The sequence below is a fragment of the Cyprinodon variegatus genome, unplaced genomic scaffold, assembly GCF_000732505.1.
Source record: "Cyprinodon variegatus isolate N-32 unplaced genomic scaffold, C_variegatus-1.0 Scaffold713, whole genome shotgun sequence".
NCBI lineage: Eukaryota > Metazoa > Chordata > Actinopteri > Cyprinodontiformes > Cyprinodontidae > Cyprinodon > Cyprinodon variegatus.
This window is the reverse complement of record NW_015151166.1, coordinates 346,581-365,984: the sequence shown is the minus strand read 5'-3', so window position 1 is coordinate 365,984 and position 19,404 is coordinate 346,581. Positions and strand designations below refer to the sequence as shown.

At 42.2% G+C, this 19,404-nt stretch overlaps 1 protein-coding gene across 2 annotated transcripts in view; it reads right to left on the bottom strand.

Annotated features, from left to right (window-relative positions):
* Positions 1-5,181: 5,181 nt before the first annotated feature.
* LOC107097655 (syntaxin-1B) overlaps positions 5,182-19,404 on the bottom strand; it is a 61,411-nt gene continuing 47,188 nt past the window's right edge. For both annotated transcript variants that reach the window (XM_015394887.1, XM_015394886.1), the window contains exons 5-10: positions 19,176-19,249; positions 18,065-18,173; positions 11,876-11,949; positions 10,244-10,381; positions 10,055-10,165; positions 5,182-7,824 (exon numbers count right to left, since the gene is read on the bottom strand). In XM_015394887.1, the coding sequence (XP_015250373.1) occupies positions 7,744-7,824; positions 10,055-10,165; positions 10,244-10,381; positions 11,876-11,949; positions 18,065-18,173; positions 19,176-19,249 (587 nt within the window). In that variant the 3' untranslated portion in view covers positions 5,182-7,743. The remainder of the gene's footprint in view (positions 7,825-10,054; positions 10,166-10,243; positions 10,382-11,875; positions 11,950-18,064; positions 18,174-19,175; positions 19,250-19,404) is intronic.

Genomic DNA, 19,404 nt, shown 5'->3' with positions numbered 1-19,404 from the left:
GGGGGACAGATCGCTTTACATTACGCTACGCACACATACACACACACAAAAAAAAACGGGACACAAGTTGCATTTCCGGTCAAAGTTGCGTGCAAAGAGCGAAGTCACTGTCCTGTTTCTGCGTTAGCGGCTTGTTTGTTACGGTTCGCGTCTCCGTCTCTTCTCTGCCCCCCCCACCCAGCATTAGCATGCGTTAGCCCGAAGCAGAGAGGGCCGAGGTTCCTGGAGTCATGGTGGGATTCTGCAAAGGGAGTTCCTGCAGGAGAGGTGGACTTTGTGGGCCGGCCTGGTCGCCTCTGCATGATAAGGACAGCCCTTGTTTCTCTGAATATTGCACGTTTTGTTACGAAAGGCCTGTGGGAGGCTGGAGACCGGGCCTGGACTCGGGGAGCGACCTGGGCGGGGCCGCCATTCTCAAAGGTGTCAAACCTTCTGATCACAGCTGGTTCTCTGGGAACCTAGCTAGCTTCCAGATCCTGGTTCTGCTCAATGTTTGATGAGAAACCAGAGCCAGGATCTCCTCCAGAAACTCGGTTTGAAATGAAACGATGGGAGAAGATGAGCAGTAGGAAGACTGTGGTGGCGCTTTCTGGTACATCTGGAGGACTAAAACTCAGGGTTTCATTCTACAGTTTGTCTACTGAAAAGGCAGAGCTCTGATATCAGAGTCTGCTTGGATGGGGGCAGGATGAAGACCAGGAAACTCTCATGGATCCTTTGATTAAGATCCTTTCAGCGGACGAATGTGTGCTTTTTCTCTAAGGTTGAAAGGTCTCACCAACACTGGTCTTTGTCACGATAATCCTATCTGGTGCTCTACCAGCGTGGCCGATGCCGATCCATGTCTGGGCACTTGTGTTTGGATATGGCTATGATCTGGATGGACTGGGTGCAGGCTAAATGCTGGTTGGAAAAGGACAGGGATAGAGTTTTACTGAGGTCCGCTGTTTGGCAAAATGTGGCTGAGAGACGACATCAAACAGAGATGGTGATCAGGTAAAGCTCTTCCAGTGACCAGAGGCGTGGCTTCAAAAGCCCTGAAGGCGGGGTTTAGTTTCCTAATATGGAGGGAAGCACTTTCATCAGAGGAGCCAGTGGGTGGAGCCTCTGGATTCGGGGTTATGGACGGACGTGTGGCCGTGTTCACACCACAACACTTATTTTTGTCTTAAGAAATAAGGAGATCGAAGCGTAAATCGGTAAGACTCTGAAGCACAGTGTGAACACAGCGCCTGAAGCGAGCGTGGTGGAGGACGACGACGGCGGAAGATACGTGACTCCGCCTCTCTTTGCTGCCGTCTCTCATTCTCAGGGACGGAGAGCGTAGGGGTGCGGGGAGGCTGAGGACGTACGACGTCCCAGGAATAAAAGCAGAGAAAAAGGACAGAGATCGAAGTGCTTGTCAACTTTGACGGGAATAAATATCTCAGTAGATTTATACATAGACATGCAAGTCATTTTTTCTCTCTTTGAAGTTATTTACAATAATTACAGAACACAAGATTCCAGTTTCAGTTTGACAAAATTGCGAGCATTCAATATTCAATATTACTACTATTATTTATGATGACATAACCCTTTTCTTTAAATCATTGCAATCCTGGAGTTGTGGTTACCTCCCTTGTCAAAGTGTTTCTGTATTTGATCACATTGTTGAAGCCGTTCGCTCTCCTTCTGGGTTTTTGCAAATGTTTTACTGCATTTTATTTGCCTTTTATGGTAAGAATTATAATAACAACAACAGTAATAATAATGTTATTTAAGTGTATTTCTCAATATGGTAGGGGCTGTGGGTGTGGTCTATCTATGTGACCCCTCCCCTAACTCCTCCCACTCAGGAAAAGAAACACTGTTAAACCAAATACTGTCTCGTTTGATGAACAGAGCAAAGAGACGTTTGGATCAAGCATAAAAAAAATCATCAATTCAGAACAAGTCGCAGCGTTTACTGCAACCAAAACCAAATATTCTCATGTCGTCAGAGCAGGACGACAACAGGTTTGGTTTCTGAAATCTAAAACAAAAAAAAAAAAATCACCATAGAGGGGTTTGGTCCGACGGCGGAGGAGGGAGAAGTAAGTCATGGTTCACGCAAACTGAAAGGAACAACGGTGAGCGAAGGAACGTGTTGAAGGATTTTGTTACCAGGATCTTTGGAGCCTCGGCGTCGGACCAGAACCCTCTCAGGATGAATCGTTCGTGTCCTGCTCTGACGGAAACGGTACACAGCCCACAGAAGCAGAACGTCACGAGGCCGTGTACGCACAGTCATACAAACGCAGTATGTTGGTGTAAGATTTACATTAATATATTCATATATCGTTGTTTATATATCGGTTGACGAGGCTGCAGTCCTTCGTCACACTGCGGATGGCGCTCGCTGCTGGTTCGTGGCGGCTGGACTCGTTTTTAGTGCTCTTTTCAATGTTTTGCTACTTAAACTTTGTTGGAGGATATCTGCTGTAAAGCAAAAGCAGCTCCGCCTGGAAACCTGGAAACCTGCAACCATTAGTGAGACGTTCTCCAGAAACGTCCAGCTGCAGAGCCCGTTCCTTTTCTGGTTCACTAGAACGTTTAAGAGAAACTGTTCATAAACTTCTAAAGGTTCTTCGGTGCAAAGCATTAGGAGCAGGTAGGGAGATACAGGAAGGGACCTCAGGCTGGAGGAGCTGGAGCAGCTTAGCTCTTCGTTTTAGACTTTAAGCAACTTAAAACTGGCCTTTTTTTATCCTACAATAAATTCACACTTTCACTTTCATTTCTGCCTCTTTATATTAAATCATTTGTAAACAACAGAAACGATAATAGCCATTATGAATTTAAATTGTTCTGCCTTTGCCTCTTTCCAACCTGCAGCTGCGCTTTGATCCGGAAGTGTGAAGATGACTGAAAAACCAGCCGTACAGAAAAAAAAACAAAATGACACCAAAACAACAAGAACAAGAGCGGTTATTAAATAGAAGAAGAAAGCACCACCGTTGTCTCCGGTTATGATTATGTGCCGTATTTTTCCACTAATCAGACCACAATCTATCATCTACAGGAGGAAAGGAATCTGGAGGCGGACATCTTTGTTAGACTGGTCGGATGAACTGATTGACAAAAACACCAAACATGCAGTGAGGGCTGGTGGCGTGAAGGGCATCAGGGCGTCCTTTTTCATATATGCATTTTTTTAAATTCTTGTGTCTCTGGGAGGAAAGCGTCGGTGTAAACTTGACTTGCTTTGTGCTCTTCGATTTTTAGCGGCGGACATTTTGAGAACACGAGTCGGGAGGGAAAAGGCTTTGGTTTGGATCAAACTAACAGTTAATACTGCGCACATCGAGAACTCCGATCCTCTCTGTCGCATTTCTTTTAACAATTTGTGAAAACTGCTGCAACCCGGCGGACTGCAATCTGACGCTTCACACGTCTTTTAAAAAAACTATTAAAATAACCCCAAAAAAACTGTCAACACACGCACACGCTCACAGACGCTTCGTCTTCGCCGAAGATGGAGGGGAACATGCTGCACACGTACAAAGATGGTAGGAGGTGCAACCGAAAGGTTACTCTACAGGCAATTTCTTAGCAAACAAAGGGTGGAGTAGATAAAGGCGGGGGTGAAATCCAGCAAGAAGTTCAGACCAACCGGAGAGACTGAAGCTGATGGGAATTTAGCCTTTCACTTTTCAACAAAACACTCAAATTATGTCCCAAAAAAACAAAAATACTGAAACGCAGATTAATTAGTAACAGATAATAGTTTGTAGCAAGTAGCTAATGTGCTAATCAAACAGGTCCGATGAGTGGTAAAGTGCACGATAAGGAGAGCGGGGTGGGGTACAAAAACACCTTCATGCAAACTCTACAACGCTTTGCATGCCTTTTTTGTAATTATTGTTATAATTTTTTACACACAGCGGGATGGATGGGGTAGGTCAGACTCCCAGCACTTGTCGCCATCTTTTTTTTTACAACTAAACGACTACAAAACAAGACAGGAGGACCGGGGAGGGCTGAAGACCTGGATAAACCCACCCTGACCAAAATAATCTGGTAGCTTCTTCATGGCTGGATGTGGTTTTAGGGGCCTGATGGGCAAAAGGGGAACTTTACAAAACACACACACAAAAAACAACCACAATGTCATCAAACTGGCTGGTGCTTTGACAACATCCTCACCTTCATCCACCTCAGTCACCACCAGGACAACCATCAGCTGACCAGAAGACCATGGCATTGATTCAAGACTAACATTAAAAAATCGGATGCATGAAGTTTCAATAAAATTTCAACTTTCTAAGACCCTAAATTCACTTCAGTTTCCACTTCTTTAAATTCTGGAGACGTCTTAAAATAGAAAACATCGACGACGGCGGAGAAAAGGGTCCAATGATTCAGTTGAGGAGAGATTTGTAGGGTTTTGGGGGTGACACTTTGGTGAACACAACAGTTTTGGTTTACTGAAGCCAAAGATTAAGAAAAACAAACCCCACTTTTCTCTAAAGCTGAAGCTAGAACATCAAGCGCATCACAGACATCTAAAGCTAACGATGCTAACCTCTACGTCTAAAGGAAAAACACGTTTTACATTACACAGCGACTACTTTTCTAACTCTGTTCATTGAATCTAGACTTATAGCTCTGGCAGAGAGTGCAGAGGGGATCTGGAGGTGGTTTGTCATTCGGCGTAGGCCTCAACAGAAGAACGTTAGCCTCCGTATCACAGAGCCTGAGCGCGTTCCTCCTCTGGGCTATTCTTACCCAGCATCATGGCAAATTACAAAAATGTTACCAAACACTTTTTTAAGGGACACAGAATCCTTTAAAATCTGCTGTTATGTAATAAAAAGTCGCCTCTCTGGAGTCCTGCCACTTGGACGTTGCTACAATAGGCTAATGTAGGCTAATGTTAGCACTGGAAAAATGACCTAGATATAAATAAAAAATCTCTTAAATAAAATGTATTTATGCTTAATTTGAGCAGCTAAATGAGATAGTTTGCCAATGAAATGAATATTTCTACACTTAAAATAAGATAATTGAATAATGTGCACTTGAAATAAGACAATGCAATTATTTTCCCTATTTTAAATGTAAATTGTCTCGTTCCTATGGCAAAATGTCTCTTTTATCTCCTCAATTCAAGAAATAAATAACTTGTTTTAAGAAAAACTTATCTAGATTTTGATTTTCCCCAGATTTTAGCAGCCAAACGCTGTTAAACTCTTATATTTTAATGGCCCAGTGTGGTAAAAATGTGTCACTTAGAAACATGTGAAGTTAAAGTTTTAATCCATGAGACGACGTTGCTGTGTGACATCAAGCGCGCGTTTGTTCATTTTCAGCTTCTTCTCCAGTGTGGAAAAATCTTTCTTTTTAACCTTTTTAACAAACCCTGGATTACAAACAACCAAACAAAATGTCTCTACAGCATTTTTATTCTTTTTATTGTTTCACACATCGAGTTAAAGATTATGTGAGAGGTACCTAGCATTAGCTTGTGATTCCATTTATAGATAGCGCGTAGAATGCTAATACTGACCAAGATTAAATCTCAGTTAAAGTCGCTAACTTTTTATTCAAGTGATTTAAATAGATAAAATATTTCTCATGTTACAATTATTTAATTATTAGCTACAGTTAATCCATAAGCAGTGAGAGCTATGCTACAGATTAACAAGGAATACCTTCCAAGCTAGCATAATTTGGTTTACGATTGGAGGCTAACAGTTTGGTGCTTAAAACAACACACTTGTATAATCTATTTTGATTAGAAAAATGTATAAATACTGTTTATGATGTAGTATCAAATATTTCTAGAGTTAGCCTTCCGTTAATTTAGAATTAGCCTATGATTAACCAGTTAGCCGCTAGTACAGTCACAGTACAACTAGAATAGCTGTAGAAATAGATAGAATAGACTTCTGGATTAGACAGAGATCATTTAAAAGCAATTGGAAATAGTTTCCAGAATATAAAGGATCGAACCGTGATTAGCTGTAAATACCTTTGAATAATTAAGAAAATAATTTTCTTGCATGACACTGGGCTGAACAGCAATAATGCCATTCAGAGTTTGAGAAAACTTAACTAGATAACAGACAATTAATCTTCAATAAGCCTACACAAGTACAAGCTAAGCCTACATCATGCAAAGCAGGTGAGACTAATCCAAACACTGGCAGGAGCACAACATTCATGGGGCCAGTCTACCTCAGAAATGAAACATGTATGACGTGTTCATGTCAGTGAATGCGTGTCACGTTGGTCCACCTTCCAGAGAACAAAATGCACCAATAGAACAGGAAGTGGTTGTCAGGCATGTTTTTAGTGAAATGCTACCATACTCCAGGACTTCCAGGAAAGGAAAGGTAAAGAGTCGGACGGTGCTTCCTGTCTCAGCATCACGTTATTCCCGGGAAGGCCTTCGGGTGTGGCAACCGAAACATCACAGCCCTCCAACACAAACACACCAGACACATCAGATGCCTACAACTCAACGGAAACACGATGTGAAGCAGATACAGCACAGGATACGTCACACGCAGCGCAACAGCAGCACGACAAAAGCAACAAACGCTTGCCATCGAAAAACACGAAACAACCGCCGCCACACTCAGGGAACCTCAGTTTGCTTGCTTGTTGGTTTTGATGCTTTTCCTTTATTTTTCTATTATTTTTTTTATTTTTTTGCAAAGTCTTCCAGAAGAACAGCTTGAGGATGACGCCCCCTGCTGGGATCAGGCTGTTTTTTTTTTTTTATGAAGTCCAGGTTCTCATCTGCTTTCTCAGTGTTGGTTAGGCGGGACCAGTGGTCTTTCTCTTATCTAGACTGCATAGATTAACTGTCCATCTCCCCCCACCTCCTTTTAAAACCTCCTTCCCGACATCCGACCACTGCTCACCTAGCCCTCCCTTTACACCATAAACTGGCCGATCGGCACAACCAGGACGATCAGAGGCCCTCCCTCCTCAGCTCTTTGGTTGGATCAAGGCAACAATATGGGGAGTCTGACCTCCCCCCTTATCGATGTGGTGTTTCCCCAACCAGACAGCTGGCTGTGAACGCATCTCAGGGCGCCTATCACGGTCTAACAGTAGCACGCTGACCAAAGTGATTGATGGGACAAAGCAGCCAATGAGAGGTGGGCCAAAAACTTTCCTGGCCCCTTCAGAAATGAGCATTGTACGGCAAGCTCTAGAACGTTCCCTTCTAGTACATCTGGAACGGTTTTTCTCCATGGACGTATTGGGTGTTTGTGTCCTGAATTGGACGGAAGGAACCCTAAGCACAGATTTTCCCCACAGAACTCCCACCCAGCAGCCGTCACTGTCCTTGGAGACTCCCGAAAAACAAACAAAAAAACCTCAAAACGTAACAAAACAGCCAAACAAACAACAACGAAAACTTCATATTATAGGTTATCATTTTTTACAGGTAGCTAACCCACATGTTGCTTCATATGTTCAATACATTTACATAGATAGGTTTGTTTTCCCCTCTCTTTTTATACGTTGTGTGGATAAGTCACCTATAATCTGGTCTTACTGTGTTTTCTTCTTTGCTTTTTGTACCCCGCCCAAACCCCTGGTGTTTCCTCTTATCTGTGATTGGATTATCTCTTTCTAGCTGATTGGTAGTCGGTCTTGCATTTGTGTTTCAAGTTTTTGTGTTGTCGTTGCTGTTTCTTTTCTCTGCTGGCTGTCGGTCAGTCGGTCGGCGTCAGTCATCATGGCAGCAGGTGGAGGAACGTCCTAGAAGCCCAGCGTGCCGCCGATGGTTGACGCCAGGACCACGCCGAGGATGACGCAGCAGATGATGATCATAATCTTCTTCTGCAGGGCGACAGTAGAAATGGACACGGATGAACGATGATGAAATGATAGTTTTAAACCTTATAATCTGTCCTTTGCTGTTTGAAACCACTTTAGAATTATTATTTGGTTAATGATTTGAAAGACATATCAGTTTATTTCCTAAGCAATGCTCTAACATTATGTTAACACAAAGGTTAAAAATATAACAGAAACAAATCACAGCTTTATTGAACTTTTAAGAAAAGCATAGAATGAAACCTGAGTAAAGGTCTTATATCAGCAACATATAACTGCTTGTTACAGAACAACACTCACTCTACAGTTTATATTAAAAATGGGAAACAGAGAGTGAAATATCAGATGAAGAGTGGAGAAGATTACGGCGTTATCAATGGAAATGCTCCGGTTCAATGACCTGCTGGGAATTTAACTGGAAGAAATTTATTAGATATTTTATTAAACCATCCCAGAAATATAAATTCAGGGATCACCATCATTTCTTTTGGGATTGTCCAAAAATTCAAGGTTTTTGGTCAGAAATACATAACTCGCTTTAAGACTTTGTATTTGTATTTGTTCATCAAGATTGGCTGAAAGTGGACAAATACTTAAAGAACATCCTTTTGGTGGCCAGCAAAAAAGCTATCAAGAGATACGTGGAGTACGACGGAGTATTAGGTCGAGAATAAAGTTGTTAAATTAAGAGAATAAAGTCATAAAATTATGACAACAAAGTCATAAAATTACAAGAATAAAGTTGTATTTCATGACAACTCTTCCAAGAAGCCCTTTCTTCCCTAAAATGAGGAATGTGGAGCATCATGGGAAGTTCTACTTTAGCGTCGGTTTGACAAATCAGGAAATCTTTTAGCAGCAGCATCAAACTGGGCGGGATGTCAAAGTGGACTCTGGTTGCTGATTGGTGGAGCTGGTCAGCTGTCATCAGCTGGGAGGAGCTCCAAGCTTTTTTTCTGAAACTGGTTGTTGTTTGATGACTTCATTCTCATAGTATTACGACTTTACTCTCGAAATAGAAGAAAAATCTCTAGGCTGGCCTTAATACTCCGTCATAGTATTAGTACATCGGTCCTCTAAAATTTCGCACAGCTCTGCCAGTCTCTTGATGCTGCCTGCAGTGACACCTGGTGTTTAAAATGAGAACTGCATTGAAAGTCATGCGCTTCAATTTAGCCAAAAATGAAATGCTTGAAAACTAGATAATTTAAGGAAACCTAAACCTTGAGTTCCCATATGGATCTTACAGAGGAGCTGCAGGAAGGACGTTCTGGAGCTCTTACAGATTGACTGCACTCTTATTTATATAGCAAGAAATGAGTAAAGAGCTGCATGGGGGTCTTTCAGGCTACGTTCACACAGCAGCCTGCAGTGACCCAAATCCGATTTCTTTGCATATGTGACCTGGATCTGAACAATTCAGTCTGAACAACTCTTTTTCCAGTGCGACCCAGAATCTGATACGAAGCAGATTTTTTTCAAATGCGACCATTTTTCATTTGGATGAAATAATAGCTGCATGAATCATGACAGCAGACAAGATAGAGGAGAGCAGGAGGCGGGGTTACCAATCTACTCGCTCTGGAGAGCAGAGTTCGCTGCTTTTAGATGTTGTCTCCAAAGTCTCCAGTAGCAGAAAAAGTCTCTAGATTTGGCGCTAGGAGCTTTTTAGAAATCAAAGTGCTAGAGGGGTCTGAAAAGTGGCTAAATATGGCGACTAAAGCGCTAAGTTGGCAACACTGCTCTTTGCATGGTTTGTTTTCAAATGGTTTGCTGCTGTCTGTTTGGACCTTTCTGAACATGTGCAGCAAATGGACTGATCCAATATGGTGGACACTGAAGGGGGGGGCTGAGACACACTTAATATTATCAGCGTTCTAATGGCATTTTAGCCAAAGGATTTTTATCAAAAACATAATTAATGTGCATAAATAAGAAATAGTTGTATTAACCTTACATGTAAAAGGACTTTTATGGGGGCCCTAGGCAACTGCCTAGTTTTGCCTAATGGTAAATCCGCCCCTGTATGAATGCAGTTCACGCAGGAGATCACGTTGAAATCTCATATATTTGGAAACGGCAATGCAAAAAAATCAGAGTTGAGCATTAAGGCCTGCAGTGTGAACGTAGCCTTGGAACCCAGTTGGACCAACGACAGGAGTCCCAGCCTTTGGTTGACCCTGGAGACTCCTGCGACATTATACTGATATAAAACAGGACAGAAATGTTTTACCTTGCGAGCCTGGCTCTGGTATTTTACGGCCTTCTTGGTGTCGGAAACGGCTCGCTCCACGTAGTCCACGGAGTGTTCTACGTTGTACTCAATTCTGTCAATCATTTCTCCCTAAAACAAACGTGAGAGTTTAATCTAAAAGCACGGCGGATGAACCCCTTTGGCCTACTTCATGGTGCCTGACGTCACCTGGCTCTCCACCAGCATGGCCATGTCCACGAACATGTCATGCAGCTCCCGGATGCTGTTTTCCAGCTTGATGATCTCGGTGTGTCGGGTCTCGATCTCGTTCAGGGCCTGTTTGGTCATCTGAGAGTCCATCTTGATCTGCAGGGGAAGTTTGGAAGAGACATTCTTGCTTCTTTGCTTTCTAATTTTCTGCAAAGATTATCTATATAAACAGGTTATAAAAATGGATAAATGTGGTCAGAAAATGTAGTTTCTCTTTTTTCATTTATTGATTTATGCTATTTTTTGATTTATTTAAAAGTTTTCACTCAGCCGGTTTCACCTTCAGGCCACACAATGCCGCTGAGTTTGGGTGTTTGCAGAGCAGACAGAGAACGTCCCATTATAACCACCGCCCACATATTATTCTATGCTGATGACCTTCATCAAAAAACATCAGATATCGTAAATATTGTCTTCTTGCTTGTCAAATATCACACATAAATGGTTCTACTCCTTGTTTTCATTCTTTTTCTTCACCAATTTAAAATGTTTTATAACTCATCAAAACATTTGAAATCTGTTTCTGCAAAAGAAGGAACTGCCAGTATTTATACTTTTCTTGCCCTATTTTTTTTTTCGTTGGCGTTTCTGTTAATGTTCTAATTTTTTTCTACCATGTTTTAATGTTTGTACCTCGACGAGTCCTCGTATACTGATTGTTATATAAAAAAACGAATTAGTTGCTTCTAAGTTAGCTAGAAGGTTTTTTTTTATTATATTAACTTTGTTTATATTTTTATCCTTTGTAGACAAAAATGAAATGAAAATATAGACAAATATTGATACGAAAGGATTAACATCAGTTCAATTAAAATCAGATGCTTCTGAATTGAAGAGAAAAATCTTATAATTACTAAATTAGGGAGAATATTTTTAATCGTTTGATTAATCAGAAACAGATTTACTGGAATTCTTTTAATAATAAGTGAGAAATTAACTTCCTGTGTTTTTTTCAGTTAGAAGTGCTGCAGTTAGCGGATTGTTAGCTTTAATTAGCTCCAGAATAAGAAGGAATATTTTATAATACTTTTTAATAAACCTGCAGATTGTTAGCCTGGTTTTATATTAGCTTGAATTAGCTTTAGATGATTAGAATCAGCTTTAATTGGCCGCACTAAGTGTTGTTAGTGTTCCAGACGTGTTTCATTTTTATTTCTGTTTGCAGACCTGATCTCGTTATCTTTGGTAGTCAGACCAACTTACCTGCTCAGATTAACTCAACACCTGCAGTTAACCTGAACTTTACTGAGCTCTTCTGATTGGCCGAAACACTGTGACATCACAGAGGATGTGGCAGCAGTCAGAGAAGCTATATTTTTGTTAACATCCAGGTGTTTGGTCACATCCCATATTTGTACCTCTGCAGCCGAGGGTGCTTTTAATTTGAAGGAGAAGGAAACAATGAGTCCTCCTTCAAAATAAAAGCAACAGGTGCTTTTCTCTAAAAAAAAAACTTCATGCGATACGACAAATGCCGTCTTCACTTGATGTTTCAGCGCACCTTGCAGCCGCTCTGCATCCTGTCCACATGATGATGCGTACAGGAAGCAGAACGCTGCAGGTTTAAGTGACCGCAGGTGCGGTGCTTACATCATCGGTGAAGATGGCCAGTTTGCCGCTCTCCAACATGTCCTCCAACTCCTCGTTAGTGGTGGTTCTTCCAGCTGTGAACAGAGAACAGAGAGAGAAACAGACGGTTATTCAGAGACGCAGGAACCTGCAGGTCACGTGACGGATGAGGCCGGTCTTCTGTTCCATCAGAAACACCATTCCTAGTTTATTCGAGTCACAGAAAGACTTGAACTTTCCGCAAGTTCAGAAATGTTTTCCTCAAGCAGAATAGTCAGAAGTTTGATTGTTCTGAGCTGCTGAAACATTCAGAACCATCACGGCTGAATCACTCTCTCCGTCTGCAGGTATTTCTGCCTGTCAGATGTAATTAGTGGTACTGTGGGCTCTCCATCTGTCCCAGAAAAGAGGAGAAAGTCGTCATAGCAACCGGTAACTACAGATTTTCTGGACCTTTTAAACCTTTTAGAAGCTTCTGCTGTTTTAGCATCGACCCCATAGTGACTAAGGTCCATGTGGGAGGCGGACATTGATGAATGATGCAGAAGCAGCTTTAGATGGAGACACTGACAACTTTAGGCTTTCTGCTCCTGAAGCATCAAACCCTCAATTTTAGATCCAAAGCCCCGTCAGGCCGGCATACCCTCAGTGATACACATGATGGTTATTAGCAGCTATCAGTCCCATAGAACGGCTTCAGATTGTGCCAGTAGGCCATTATCACTGAGTTAATCCTAATCCTAGTCATCCCTTTTCCCACTGAATTCATGATTCTATTTAAGTTTAATCTGTAAATTATTTCAGTAGTTCTTCATGTAAAAATAAATAAATTAAAATGATCCGCATGTTGTTCATGTTAAACAAACCAAAAACGAATGAATCTCATATCCTGATACTTAGTTGTAGAATCATCTCCCTGTAAATATTTAATTCTCTGTGAAAAAAGTCAAAGATCTTAATAAGATCCTCAAACTACGGAAGACGATTAGTGCCACTGAAAAAAAAAAATAAGTTAACTGATTTTTTAATTTCATTTCAGTTTAATATGGTAAAAAAGTCAGAATTCTGACTTTGATCTCAGAATTTTGGATCTTAATGTAGATGGGCGCCATGAAGGCAGAGATGTGGAGCGCTCAGCTTCACTGACAAAGATGGGAGCTGTTTGAGGTGGCCAGTGACACTTTGGTGGAAAATGACAGAATTAGGCAACTTTTTACGTGCCCGAGGGGTCCCCTCATTAATGGAGGAGCAGAAGCATGGGCGGTTCTAGACAGGGGCACACGGGGGCCAGTGCCCTTGTAGAACACGTCTTGGCCCGTGTACTGAAGACATAATTCTCATAATATATGCACTGAAACAGACAGGGTTACTGATTGGTCCTTTGAATCTATTTCATTTTTTTCTTTACAAATTCTGTTTTACTGATTATTTAAATACAATACGGTGATAGCTTCAGTGGTACTGAGATAGGATCTTAGTTTTTATCTGTAAAATGTTTTTTTTTTCCCCGAAACAAATACAAAAAAATGCTATAATTTTTACAACTAAATTTATCAGTTTTTGAGTTCTAATTCAGATTTTATAAAAAAAAAAAATGGTAATTTTGACTTTCATTAAGTCAGTAAGTTATAAATGTATATTGACCTAATATTATAGGATTTTAATTGAAATTTCACTTCATGCAGCTCTCTTATTATTTTTGAATCCCTTGCTCTGATTTTTTTTTTTCATGCTTTTCTGGGCCCCCATGAAAATATGCTGGCCCCCTCCTGGCCCCCTGGTACATTTGGTCTAGAACCGCCACTGAGCAGAAGGTCATTAAAACAAGAGAGCTAGTCTCTAAAACAGACATGGCTATGGCTTGATGCTAACATGTTTGTTAGCTGTCAGAATTCTGAGATTAAAGTCAGAATTCTGACTTTTTTCCCATATTAAACTGAAATAAAATTTAGAAATCAGTTAACTTTTTTGTATTTTCAGTGGCCCTATCCTTCCGTATCAAACGGACATGCATTGTTTGTTTTTTTAACCAATGTGTGGTCGACCTTTTTTGTTGTTTTCTGCACAAAACTGCAATAAAAACCTGAATAAATCTGGAAATAAAACGACGCGATTGGCTGTAAGGAGAGCGGCGAGAGGACAATCTATGTAATGCGTTTTACTGCGGGTATGCCGGCCTGATGGGGTATGCTGAGCTGACAGAACTCCAGGACTGTCTGACATCTGAATCCTTCCTGTATCTTTGCCTGTTGTGCTTTTAGCGCCACCTGTTGGACAGTTTTATTTCTGGGCATCGACTGTCAGTGAGCTCAGTTTGGGATCATAGAGCAGCTATGGAAGCAGAAAACAAATCTAAATAAATTTTTTTTCTTAAAATAAGTGCATTTTTTTTTTTTTGAGTGGGTAAGTTTGCCAATGGAACAGGATGATTTACATTTAAAATGAGTAAAAACTAATTAATTGTCTTATTTTCAGTGAATATTACCTAATGATCTTATTTTAAGAGTAAAAATACTAATTTCATTGGCAAATCATCTTATTTTCAAACTCAAATTAAGGGTAAATACACTTAATTTAAGATATTTGTACTAATTTATAGATTGTTTTTGCAGTGTATAGAGAGAATCTGAATCTGCATGTGAAACATCAGCTTTTAGAGACGCCTCAGTGCTGCTCAGCGTTTTCTGGGCCGATTTTGTTTTTCTTTTCCCCCGCGGTCAAACAGTCTGGAGGAGTTCAGCTCATCAATCATGATAGGTTAGTTCCCAGGTTGGTGATGGATCAGATTTAAGCTGAACGCAGAAGAAATGCTTTTGGATCCAGAGAGAAAAAGGAGAGCTGTGATCTAGAATGAGCCTGAGCTTGTCAGGAAGGAGCAGCATGGAGCTGCTGGCGTGTGAAGGTCACAGTAAAACAGCTGCATCACCTACGCAGCTCCTCATTCCAACAGTCTGTCTGAGGTGGAGAGAAGAATGAGTCAGTTTTACCTGTTGGCACTTTAGAAACGAAGGATGATGGAGACTGAGAGCAACGTTCAGGATGACATGAAGACGCCCAGACTGCTGTCAGCAGAAACGTCTCTAAGGGTTTTAGGTTTTGTGGCTCCTAAAGGTGTTTGCTTTCCTTTTTGATAAAGCTTCTAGTTAGAGTGGCTCAGGTTATCCTGAGCTATCTCTATAGTTCTGCTGCTATAGGCTTAGACTGCTGGAGGACATAGGGACCCCTTTTTCATCATTCTGCTTCATTCTATCTCTATTTTCCCTAACTAACCTGGAAGCTGCTGCTGCCGCAGTGCATTCTGGGACAGCTGTCAGTCTGGACAATGGACAGGTCTGCTGTGATGCATGCTGGGTAAAGAGGGAGGGGCTAGAACTACATCTGAGGACAGATTGAGAAACGGTCTAAGACTAAATCTAAGATGGCTGTCAACAAACAACACTGAGCACCATGTACCGTGATTTTAACACGAAAGGAAAACATAAAAGACTAGAAAGACTAGATTTATGTTAAAATCCAAAACTGGAAAAGTTAGCTCCTGGACGTAGCGTAGCATCCCATTTCCGGAACAGATTGACACAGACAAGTGATAAAATAGAAAGGATTTAAATGCTGGCTGCTCAGTGGCGCAGTGGGTAGCACTGCTGCCTTGCAGCAAGAAGGTTCCGGATTCGATTCCCGGCCCGGGGTCTTTCTGCACGTTCTCCCTGAGCATGCGTGGGTTCTCTCCGGGTACTCCGGCTTCCTCCCACATTCAAAAACACGACTGTTAGGTTAATTGGCTTCTCTAAATTCTCCTTAGGTGTGAGTTTGAATGGTTGTTTGTCTCTGTGTTGCCCTGTGAAGGAATGGTGACCTGTCCAAGATGGAGGCCGCCTCTCACCCACTGACAGCTGGAGATTGGCATTATTGTGTAAATGTTTCAGAAAATAAACCGTGGTTTTGCTTTGGGAGGATTTTGGATTGAAGATGTCTTTACTTTAAAAACATCTCTCTCTGTAAAGCAGCGTTCCTGCTCTCTCTATTATTATTTATTGGCTGTTTAATGGGACAGATTGATCTCTGATCTGATCTGACACACGCTGATAAAGGTGCTTATTGTCGTATGTCAGCGTAAAACAGCAGCTGCTAATGAGGTTTTCCTAATTATGAGCTGAACGTCTGGATGCTGCTAATGATGTTTGATTCTGCTTGAACGAGCTCCCAGCTCCACAGTCAGGTGGTCAGACATGGTGATGATCACTTCCTGAATTCTGCAGACCTTCCTGAGGGCTTTCACGTCTACAGTAAGGGACGCTGCAGTTTCTGTCAGCGTGGGGACAACAGCACTCTGCTGCCTGCTGGGGATTCCAATTATAGCTGCATTGCTATTCTAAGTCTGCATATCTACACCCTGTGTGTGAGTGAAGTCCATCTACTGGCTGCTCACATTAAAGCAGGGATGTCCTTGAACTTCCTGTATGGACCAGTGCTGCAGCAGCTCTCTCTCCGTCTCTGTAGCTTTAAGCTTATTGGCTTCTGTCTCTTTCTCTCTCCTGCTGATAAATTGCTGCTTCGGTTTCTGAATATTTCCATGTTGCAGCTGAAGGTCAGCGTGCATGGTCATCTTCAGAGGGAGAATAGATATGAACGCAGCTAGAAGAAAAACAATCAGCTCTGTTTTCTCTGACAGAAACCATCATGAACTGGAGACACGGCTTCACTGCTCAGTAAACTGTGAGCCTTTTAATTAGAGCTTATTCTCATTGTTCATAACGCCACAAAAAGAAAAATAATCACAATTAAAATCATAGAAAATAAATCAAACTCCTGGTTTGGACCCTGATGATTGGTTACTGTTTTCTCAGAGTTCAGACAGTGGAGCCAGAACCTGGTGGTCTGGTTCCAGCAGAACCTCCTCCTGATGGGAAACCAAGGAGCTGGTGGACTTTCACAGAAACAGATCCGTCCCACTGACACCTTCTAAGCACCGAGGTGTTCATCTGAATAACAAACTGGACTCCCAACACTGAGCTCTGGATCAGAAAGGTCAGAGCAGACTCTTCCTGCTGAGAAGACGGAGGTCTTCTGGACTGCAGGGGGCGCTGCTGAACACCTGCTCTGACTCTGCTGTGGCATCAGCCATCTTCTGTGGAGCTGTCTGTTGGAGCAGCGGCTCATCTGTAGCTCAGAGGAAGCGGCTGGATCAGCTGATCAGGAAGCCCAGCTCTGATTGGATGCCCTCTGGACTCAGAGCAGGAGGAAACAGACGGATCCTAAATGAAGATCTCTGTTGGATGATAGCCGCATTTCCACTATGCTCTGAAACCGATCCGTGCCGAGTTCAGACCGAGCTCGGATCAGTTAACTCGGTTCCTTACGACCGTTTACGCACCAAGCTAGCATGGTTCCTCGCATCCTAGTGGCGATCTACGGTACTACTGCTCTCTGGACGTAAACAAGCAAACCAACATGGCGGCGCCCGTAACATTCAGGAAGTTTGTGGACAGTCAGGCGAAGAAGGCAGCCTTTGGTGAATTTACTAACAGATTCGGCTTTAGGGAAGTGGATACGACAAACGATAGTCCAATCAGGGCTTCCAGACGCAGGAAACAACGACAGACATTAAGGTTCATCACTGCTGAGCAGAATCGTCACTGGAAATAATGTGGCGCGGTAGGAACGTTTCCTGATGACGGAGGCTGGCTGTAAGGAGATGAGGCCGTCTGCTCACGCACCGCGCTGAACGCTACTGATGGACTAGCACCATGTTAGCGCGGTTCGGTTGTGTCTGGCGCGGTCCGGTTCAGTTGTGCGTACCATTTACACTCCCCCACCCCCAATGCATGAAGCTGGTGCTGAACTGGACAGCTCCTTCAGTGACAGACTGCTGCACCTTAAATGCACCAGGGAGCGTTATCACAGATCCTTCCTCCCAGCAGCTGGAGGACTCTAGAACCACCATTGTTCCCAACAACCTCAATAAATTGTTACATTCGTGCGGAATCTGCACAGTTTCTACCTTAGTCAGTTAAATAACCTGCTGCTGTCATTCTGCACATCTCTGATGTTGCTGCTATTTTCAAATTACTGTAAAAATGTCCATANTTTTTTCTCTCCACTGTTGCTTGGTGTGAGGGATTGCTGTAGAACCAGTATCTATCTCCTGGTCCTGCTCTGACCCGGTGCATCATGTGCTAAGCTGGTTCTGCTGTGTTCTGGTTCTGAACTCACTGATCTCCAGCTGTCTCTGGATGCGGTCCTTGCAGCGGTCGCGGTACTTGGACTGCGTGGTGTTGTACTCGGTCATCACCTCCACAAATTTACGTGACAGCGTCGAGTGCTGCAGGAAGACAAAGAGGAAAATGTCACCTGGGTGAACTGGGAAGTCTGGGAAGGGTTGATAATCAGATTTTCCAGCTGAATATGGAAACATTTCCACAGAAACTAAGAACAGGACTGATGGGAACAGTTGCTCTCTAGGTGGAGATGATGGATCTGAGTGTGAAGCTGCTGCTGATCCTGGAGCTGCGAGTAACTGCAGCTTCTTTCTTGTCCACTGGGGGGCAGCAGGAGAAATGAAGGCTGCAAAAAATCAGCAGCAGGAGAATTTTTTTCCAGCAGAAAATGATGTTTAGGTGGAATTACCTTCCATTAGTAGGATTCTATGACAGATTATCCTCATGTTTCACTGCTACTGTTTTTATGGTGTCTGAACAAGATGATGGGGAGGTTAAAATGCCCGGATTTCTAAAAGGTGTGAATGAGGATATATAAATATCTAACTGTGTGTATATATATATATATATATATATACAGTTATGTATATATTTCTAACTGTAAATCCTTAAAAATACTGAATAATAATAATAATATACTATATAAATATATAATGTTTGTATAAATTATTAATATAAAACTTTGTGTTTATCATATTAATATTTAATTGCAAAATATATAACTTTGAGTTTAGTCAAACAGTTTTTAATCAGAATAAATATGTTCTTTTAAGCGGTTGTGACAGATTATTGTAATATTATCTCTGACTCATCTTTCATTGATTAAACTGAGATCTAAGGCGCCTCCTGATCATTCTGACAGCAGCTGTCTGAATCGTGGTCTGATCCAAGATGGCCGCCCTCCATGCACGCTGGCCTCGCTGCCACCAGATGAGGCGTCGACGTATTAATGTCTATGCCTTCATTGGGGTCTTATTTTGGGGAACTCCGCCCACTTCGGGAGAAGTCCAGCATATCTGACCGCCTGCTGATCAGAAGCAGACCCACCGGTAACGGGTTCGATCACATGCTCTGCTTGTTGGGTGTCCTGACCCGACCCGACCCACCTGCGTCTTACGGATCCGGAGGTCTGCTGATGATCTGTTGAGACCCTCTTCCTGCTCGATGCTCTGCTCGATTGCTGCACAAACACACAGACAGACGATGTTACAGAGGTTTCATTTTATTTCCAGGTTCTGATCCATCAGTATGGAAGCGTATTGCAAAATAATCAGACAGCTTATCTCTTATTTACGGGATCTTATCTATATATTTGTTCATGATTCCTTCAGCCAG